Source organism: Hermetia illucens, chromosome 2 (genome assembly GCF_905115235.1).
Source record: "Hermetia illucens chromosome 2, iHerIll2.2.curated.20191125, whole genome shotgun sequence".
Classification (NCBI taxonomy): Eukaryota; Metazoa; Arthropoda; class Insecta; order Diptera; family Stratiomyidae; genus Hermetia; species Hermetia illucens.
This window is the reverse complement of record NC_051850.1, coordinates 77,124,260-77,133,717: the sequence shown is the minus strand read 5'-3', so window position 1 is coordinate 77,133,717 and position 9,458 is coordinate 77,124,260. Positions and strand designations below refer to the sequence as shown.

The 9,458-nt window shown below is 37.0% G+C and overlaps 1 protein-coding gene across 1 annotated transcript; it reads right to left on the bottom strand.

Moving 5' to 3' along the window:
* Nucleotides 1-3,233: 3,233 nt before the first annotated feature.
* On the bottom strand, nt 3,234-8,521 carry LOC119648473. Its single transcript, XM_038050236.1, has 2 exons — nt 8,499-8,521; nt 3,234-3,516 (listed from the first exon to the last, which is right to left on the bottom strand). The coding sequence occupies exons 1-2, from the start codon at nt 8,519-8,521 to the stop codon at nt 3,234-3,236; spliced, it is 306 nt and encodes a 101-aa protein (XP_037906164.1).
* Between the last annotated feature and the right edge of the window lie 937 nt (nt 8,522-9,458).

The following is a 9,458-nucleotide window of genomic DNA, read 5'->3' as shown; positions in this document are numbered from 1 at the left end:
CAAAAACTGGGAACAAGTTTCCCATAATGACAGATGGCAGAGCCTAAATGCTGCTCGACACACCAAACTTTTCCTGCCAGAACCGAACATACGTACCGCAAAGTTTATCCTGTCGAAAAGCAGGAGGACTTGCAGGTATATTGTGGGCATTCTGAGAGACCATAATTCACTAGCTGGGCATATGTTCAGAATAGGAATTACCGAAGATGATACGTGTCCCTCCTGTAATGAGGAAGCGGAATCCACGGAGCATTTCCTATGTGAATGCTCCGCCTATGGACGCATCAAGCATCAGATCTTTGGTGCCGATGTTCTCCAATTGCGACGGGTAGCATCACATCCACTAATGGAAGTCCTGCGATACGTTAACGAATCGGGAATATTGCGTTAGACGGGAGAGGCGAGTACAATGGGCCAACACGGCCTGACTGCTCAGAAGCTGTAGCCCCCACCATACCCATACACACACACACACACAAGTTTCCAATAGAGGAATTTTGAAACATAATTCGCTCACTCATTCCACCGTTAATCCGATCCACATGCTCGCAGCACTTTACAGCCATGTGCTCGCAATCATCTGGGCACACACCAATGCCCTATATCACATACACGGCATTAACACCAGCACTTATGCGCGAAATTTTGCTCGGATAACTCCCATCGCAGGCGAACATGTGCAAGACTTTTCCATCTCCATAAAATTGCAAAGAATGTGTTGGGAGTTGAATCTCCTGTCGTGCCCTGTCCTTCTAGGCACATACATATGTATGTACACATGTCTGTTCCAAGCAACGCAAAATATAAAATTTTGACCTTCTATAACTTTATTAATAGTAGTTAGATTTCACTCAAACGCATAGTTATGCCTTATACCACTGCCAAATCTACTTCTAGGATGAAATTAAGGGGGTTTCGGGTAAATTTCCAAAATATAGTAATATGCTATTATTAACTTTATTTGAGCAGATATCGGAATGAGATGTATTTTGAAGTCTAGATTTCGTATAGATGCATCATGTGAATTATTTCAGATTTTCCCGTTGGACAGACTCTAAGAATGAAACCTGTTTCACCTTTATCAGAAGGAAGATCAGTTTCGAAAAGTACTAATAGAGCCCTTTCATTTGACACCCCACATGACCATATTCTGTGAGAAAAAATTTGGCACCATCCTTTCGCATTTATGGGGAGCCGTCCTCTCAAGGTCAATAGAAAATAGCACCACTTGATATATGTAAAGGGACTCACAGGCCATACCTTCAACCAACCAACCGTTTCTAAGTAAATCAGGTGTGACAGACAGATATTGAATGATTTTAACAACACACACACACACACAAAGGGAAGCGCATATCGACGCTATATAACTTTTGTTTCTTATGCCACCCACTACTACCATCGCGAATTTCATTTTAATCGGTTTAGACCGAACGAAGAAATTCGGAAGTTTGAAGCCCGAATGACTGGACTTAATAAAGTCTACGGGTAGTGCCTAATTCAGACAGATGTATTTGTGTGTTAGCCCCAGCGGCATTGAATATACGTACTGGATACGCACATATAGTATATACTATATGTATGCTTTTGTGCACAAAATATAGTAGATCGGAAATATGCGTACATGCATGTAAGTTAATAGATCGGAAAGTCGAACGATTAAAAAAATACAATTTAATTACACTTTCCTTGGTGGTTGATACAAAACTGAACTACTCCTAATACAATAACTGCTTAAATATGTTTTAAATTGCCTAATATGCAATTAATATTTCACCTATGCAATTGTGCATTTTAATGTTAGTTGATGGCGATGACCCAGACATCTGCTGACACAGGTGCGGTTGCGCGTGTAGCTTATTCCGGCTGATGTTTGACCTGAGTTCAATAACTTCGATCGCTCGTGTATGAAATGATATCGTGTGCGATAACTCCTCCCTCCTTAGATGCTGACGTCCTCGTCAATTAAAAATGGTTGTTGTAGGGATGTTGGACCATTGGAGGTTGGTTTTGCAGGTATTGAAGTATACTTGGAACTGAAATGTTGATCATATCTGGAGATGGTAAGTTTATCTGTGGTTGTTGTTCCTTTGGATCAATTTCGATTTTTAGATGTGCTTTATCTCTGATTACTGTTTTGGAATTGATTTTAAGAGATATTATGATAAATATAAAAAAAATTGTGGCCATAAGTCCGTAATTAGTCCATTTGTCACGTTTGTTTTCAGCTTCTAATAGTCTTATTTCATCTGTATTTTGAATACTCAGTTCCTTCATCATTTCGAGAGATAGTATTTCCCGATATTGCTGTTCTCATGGCGTTGGTTGTAAGATGGCCGGGAGAGCTTCAATGCTTGTTACTTCTTGAGATGAAAAGGATCGATTATTAATTGTTATAGTAACGTTGCTAAATTTTATAACAAATGTCCCATTAAGTTCCCGGTTGGTTTGATCAATATTTAAGGTTCCTTTGAAATCATTTACCAAAATCATATCTGGTGCGATTTGCTCGATGGTCGGTATGTGCTGATTACTAATCTTGTTACAATGTGAATTTAAACTTTGCAAAATTTTAGAGATGCAAGATGAATTACTTATGTCATTTACATATATTTGATTGCAAATTGCCAAATTATTAAAAGTTTTACATTTTTCTGAAATGCTATAAATTTGTTTTTGATTCTTTAATACAAAATCTTGCGGTATCTCAACAATTACATTTTTATTCTTGACAGGCTTTATTCTAATTTTTTCATATGTTTGTTCCGTCGTTATTGGAATGTTAACAATATATAAAAGTGAGGAGTGATTAGTTATAATTTTAACATTTGAAAATTCTAATGCTTCTTCTGGTGAAGCATATGGAAGTTTTTCTTTATCCAGGATTTGAGTAGCTAATTTAATTTCTTTTTGCGAAAGCATTAACGTATTTATAGTTCCAATTTTTGCAAAACTAATGGCGTATTTAATATTTATAAGTTCTTCTTTGATTAGCTTCAATTTATATTGTAAACTACTCAAGTGTTCATTTCTAAAGTTTTCGTTTGTTTGTACAAATTTTTCTATCTTGTTTGATATTAAAGTAAGGTTGTTCAATCGATCAGTTAAAGATTTATTTATGATTACCTGCTGGTTGTTGTTTTTTAAGACACTGTTCATTTTATCTTGAATAGTTAGGAAGTCTTCGTGGCCGGGGTTACCAGCTACCCATTTCCAAGCCGTACCAATAAAATTTAAGGATTTTTTTCTATTTTCGGTTTTAAATTGCTTAAAAGTTCTTGAGTTTGTAGTAGTTCATGGGAAAGGTAAGGATATAATGGATCGCTCTTAAATGCGTCAGTATTGAGAGTAGTTGCTATGTCCGAAGTCACTTTTTCATACTGGTCCAAGTCGACGTCATGAATGATTTTAAAATTTCCTGTTGTTATTTTTGCTAGTCCTTCCTTTATTGCTATTATTTGTGAGTTCGTATAGTCTAGTATTTGTACTTTGCCAAAAGCTAAGCCAAAGGTCAGTCTGGAAAGAGAATTAATTTTTTATATGACTTTTGTGAACAACCTTGCCAGATTCTGTTAATACAGTTGTGTGTCTATCTTCTTTGACTATCTCTTGTCGATATCGAGGAGTTAGCTTTGAACCTAACCTTTTCTTCATCTTAACATAAATACTTTTCCCAATTTCATAAGTTTTCATTGGTAGCCTCTTCTTATTATGTTGTTCTATGTCTTTTTGCTGTTTATTTTTCAATTTCTCTATATTTTTGGTACGATTTTTTTCTAAATCTTCAGGATTGGCTCGATTTATTTTGCCAAGGAATAACTCTACGGGCTTCTTTCCCGTTGTGGAATGTATGGTCAGATTGTATTCATACACTGCTTTTTCTAAAAGTTCTTGAAAGGATAGTCTAGGCTGCTCTTCTCTTAAGCATCTCATGATTTCAGTTAAGGTGGAATGTGGACGTTCAATTTGTCCATTAATTTCGCTTTCATATGGAGGTGTTTTATAAACTTTTATTTGTAACTCATCTTCCATCATGGTTGTTAAGGAAATAGATCTCAATACGCCTTCGTTGTCTATGACAACATTTTCAGGAATACAAAATGAAAATAGAATGTCTCGAAGAGGTTGCCTGATATCCTGCGCTGATCTCGATTGTAAGATTTGAGTTTTAATGAACTTTGTAAATTTATCTATAGCCGTTAAAACCAAGTGTTTTTCGGTAGAGAAAATGTCTATGTGGACGGTATGTCCGGGATAGTTCGGAATGGGAGTTGCATTTATGTGTGGTTTGTTAGGATGCCGATCATATTTATTTGCCTTGCAGATCGAGCATTGATTTACTAGTCTTTTGATTTTTGCGGTCATTCTAGGGAAATAAAAGTTTTCTAGTATTTGAAGGCGGTTCTCCTCAGCGTTCCGATGAGCTCTTCGATTAGTGAGAATAATCTTTTCTTCTTGCTCAACCTCATTTGGAATGTCTTCAACAAATTTTTGTGTGTACCTAATTTTATAGCTATTAAAATGGTGCGGGTATATTTCTTGTATACGTCCCATAGTCCGTTCGTCACAGAGAAGTCCGTTAATGGTATTTGGATTGAGATATCTTTTAAAAATATTTATCAAATTCTGTTCAGTGTAATGTCGTTGTATAAATGTATGTCTTGTATAATTGTCAAATGGGTTATTAATTTGATAGCTCTGTTCATCCCCAATTTTCAGGATAAGCTGTGTTCTAAATGCATTAATTGGAGTCTCAACAGAAGGGATTAAATTATGGGAAGAGCTTTCGTCACTGTGCTCAGTGGGTGTCATAGAATTAATTTCGGATAATTTAGGTGGTCTTGATAGGGAATCGGCGACAACGTTAGCCTTACCCGGTTTATATTGCAATTCGTAATTGTATTCCTCTAATATCGATTTCCAGCGTTTTAATTTGCTGTTAGTGTTTTTGTTGCTTAACGCATAAGTCAAGGGCTGATGATCCGTGTAGATCTTGATTTTTCGAGAACCGTATAAAAAGTTACGAAGTGATTTTAGAGACCAAATAATCGCTAGCATTTCTTTCTCATTAGTAGCGTAGCTTTCCTCAGTCTTATTAAGAGTTCTAGATAAAAATGAAACAGGTTTGCCGTCTTGCGAGAGAACAGCTCCAATCGCGTAGTCAGATGCATCCGTTGTGAGTTCGAACCCTTTTTCGAAGTTCGAATGCGAGAGAATAACATCTTCTGATATAAGAGAGTTTTTAAGTTTATTAAAGGCTTCCATTGCGTTTCTATTAAGGGAAATTAATGTTTTCCTTGAAGAATTCTTAGATACTCGTCCATCCTCCCCTCTTAAGAGTGACGTTAGAGGTTTCGCCAATTTCGCATAATCTCTTATAAACCGTCGATAATATCCTGACATTCCCAGGAATGAACGGAGGTCTTTAAGAGTTCTGGGTGGTGGGAAATTTGCAATGGCTTCAACCTTCTTAGGATTGGTTTTAATACCCTCGGCGCTTACTATGAAACCTAAAAACTCAACTTCAGTTTTAAGGAACTCGCATTTATCAAGTTGAATTTTTACATTTGCCTTTTCAAGTGTCTCGAATACCAATTGGAGATTCTTGAAATGTTCCTCTTCAGTTCTGCCGAAAATTATAATATCGTCTAGGTAAATAAGACAACGTACGCCGATATGTTCCCTGAGTATGTCATCTAAGGCTCTCTGAAAGTTTGCTGGACCGTTTTTTACTCCCATAGGAAGTCGGAGAAATTCATATTTCCCATTGTTAACCGAAAATGCAGTTTTTTCTATGTCTTGTTCTCTTAACAGTATTTGAAAAAAAACACTCTTTTAATCAAGTACAGTAAAGAAATTATTTTCACCTAAGTTTGCAAGAACCTCATTGGTTTCTGGTAAGGAGTACGTGTCTGGTATTGTGATTGCGTTCAATTTCTTGTAATCAATTACTATACGAGATTTCCTTTTACCAGATGCGTCTCCTTTTTTTGGAACAATCCACACTGGTGAATTGTACGGCGACTTTGATGGTCTAATAATTCCATCGACTAGAAGTTTATTTATCTCTTTTTCAACTTCCTTTTTTAGGGCCATGGGGTAAGGAAATTGTTTACTGTAGACAGGGTCGTTTGAGGTAGTGCGGATTTCTCCCTTAACACCTGTTACGAATGTCAATTTATCATCTGGTCCTGAAAGGAGACCTTGATGTTTTCTTAAAATAAATTCTAGTCTAGTTTTCTGTCTTTCATTCAGATGGGATGTTCTTATATTATTCACTGATTCGGATACATATTGTTGAAGAGGAATTTTTACATTATTTTTTATGGTCATATACTTCTCATTCCTATGAATGACTGCTCCTAATGATTTTAGGCAGTCGTTTCCTATTATTCCTGCAAAGGTTTCAAGTGTAGGTAAAATAAAGAATTTTAACTTTTCCATGTCATGACCAAATATATCGATAAATGCATGGTGTGTAATTCTCACTTTTCCTCCTACAGAGTTAGCAATGAACGCAATTTTGTTTTTAATGGGAGCTCTAATAAATTGAGGGTGAATGTAGTTCTTATTAGATCCCGTATCAACAAGAAATTTAAGTTTTTCCCCGCTCTTCATCGCATGTTCAATGTATGGGAGCGAAGAGCTGCTTAATCTAAAAAAGGGTGTTGTACTATTTCTCCTTCCTCTAACTCGTCTTCATTGGGAACTTCAAGGGGTGCTGTGTCTTGGAAAGCTTCTGGAGGCGGGAAGGGTATGGTTTCTTCTAATGAGAGGTATTCGCGTAACGCCTCATCTGAGCTCACACTATTATGGTACATGGTCTCCTCGAGCACTTCGGGCATTATATTAAAAGCATGTGTATGATAGTTTCTTTGCTGTTTGTTCTTGAAATCTGGCTGCTGGCCTGATTCCCGTTTAACTGGAAATTGGCGACCAACGTTTGGTCTGTTCTGATAGTTTACAGCTCGACTTCTTATGGACTGGTCTACGTCCATAGGCTCATATCTACGTGGCTTTGGTGGTAGTTGCCAATAGTTCGGATATTGTGGTACATTTGGTCTTACTACCTGAGGACCTTGAGGCTGCTGTCGTGCAGTAAATTGGGGTATCTGGGAGGGTTGGGGGTCATGTAGTAAGGCAGGGTAGAATTCCCGTTTGGGATATCTATTGACCTGATGCTGGGATAATGAATGATTATTTCTCTTAGGAGGAAGAGGTGGAGTTTGGAAAAAGTTTTTACGCATGGTACTTTGTGATCCATGAGCGTGTTGGGTACGATAGTTAACATTCTGCAACTTCTGGCAGAGCTGCAAAGCCTATGGGAGTTCGGTTGGTCCGCTAATACTCAGAAGTGTTGGTAAATCACCATTCAATCCTTACGAATGTATCTAATGCCTTACTGTGATAAGATTGCGTCATATTTTGCAAAGATTCTGGAACCATATCCATGCAGGATAATTTATTTAAAATAAGGGATAGGTGATGATAAACATTTTGGTAAAATTCGTGAATAGAATTGTTCCCCTGGACAAGAGTTGTCATTTGGTACTCCAGCGTGCCTACGTCTCGTCTATCAGCATAGTGTAACGTCAAACACTTTGCAATTTTATCCCAGTTGAGGGGGTGTTGTGTGATTCAAGGGCTGTATCTGCCTCTCCTACAATTTTATTCCTTATTACCGAAAGGATCCCGTAATACTTAGGGGTACCCTTCAGATGTTCATAAATTGCCAGAATGCGTTCTACGCTCTTCTTCCAGGAACTGAATTCCCCTGGTTTCCCGGAGAAATCCCTCAGGCTTTTAACTATATCTGGGACCTTATCCATATCGGATAAATTGCCTTCATTATTTACGTTCACTGGTATGTCCACATCATTATTTATATCCCCAACAGGGTTAATTATTTCATTTATTATATGTCTTCCCTCTGTTCGTAATGTCTCAATAACTAGCCTAGATACAAGGAGAGCTAAGTTGTCAAGGGGTATATTTGCATTGGGTTGGGGGGGATTTGGGTTAGGTGGGTGAGGAGGAACCATTTCTGCATTCTCATTCCCTTGTAACCGCGGAGGATGAATTAAATTGTTTCGATTTGCCATATTTTCGCGATTTCGGCGATTTCTAAAATTTCTTAGTGAGATCAGTTTAAAATTTTGCGGAAAAACAAACAATAGCTGATATTCCCGATCACAAAGTTAACACCGACTTTAAAATAGGAATCTGATAACTTTCACTTTGATATAAATTGATCTGATAAATTCCACTTTCTTGCTTTAAACTTTGATATAAGTTAATAACTTTCAATTTCTTATTATTTTCTTTTTTTAGTATGAACTACCTGTTTCACTTTATAATTTGATTTCCTCTAACAGATCATTTACAATTATTCAATCTTGTTTTACTTTACCTCTGATAAAATTCAAATATTCACTCTACATTAGTAATCCTGGACTTACATAAAAAATTTCTAAGAATCATTCCAATAATCGACTTACATTGATATTATGATGGTCTGCATTCTTTTTTTACTCTGCCAAGATCAACTCAATTCGCACTTCACACCGATTAATTATCACTTTTTATTTCCTTGGTTTGGACCGCGATATTGCGTTAAGGGTGGCTGCCAATATTCCAATTGACTCCGGTTTGCTCTCTTAGCTACTGCGGGGCCTCTTTTCCCTTAAAATACACTCCGAATACTCGATTTGGGTAAATCGCGATAGTTTTTAACGATTGGAAAATGGACCGACTTGGTTATCGTACGAGTACCGATTTTTCACTATTAGTAACTGGTTATACTAAACAACTATCAATTTCGGATATGTCGCAACGCGGTCCCTGCTAGGGCGCCAGTTAATAGATCGGAAAGTCGAACGATTAAAAAAATACAATTTTATTACACTTTCCTTCCTTTCCTTTCCTTTATTTACTATCTTTTGTTCGTCTAGTCTTTTATTCAAATTATTAAGCCTATTTAAAATAGTTTTCAGTACTTGGTTACCATCGTCATTATTTTTGGCTAATGCACTTTGCGTTACACCTGCGGGTATTCTATTTACTCGTATCTAACAACAGGCAAAGGTTGCTTTGCGTGGCTCAGTTTGTTTTTCCGGGAGCTGCTAACCCGAGCGGCAGCGGTCCTTTACGTGTTAGCATCTGTATTTCTTTCGCTACTTCAAGGCCTCCGTTATTAGTCGGGTGTTGGCCCTTGTAATTTACAAAATTTGCTGTGAAAAAAGAAAAAATGAAAAACACTCTAAAACGATATATGTTTCAATAAAGTTAATAATAGTACATTGCTACATTTCTTAGAGATTGCCAAGACACCCTCGATACCCTTCTTAGGTACATCCTGAAATCATCAAACTATAACCCAATGTAGTCTATAATATAGAGGATGATACTACCAAGTGAAAATAGCACCATCATTAACAAAGTTATGATAGATTAAAATT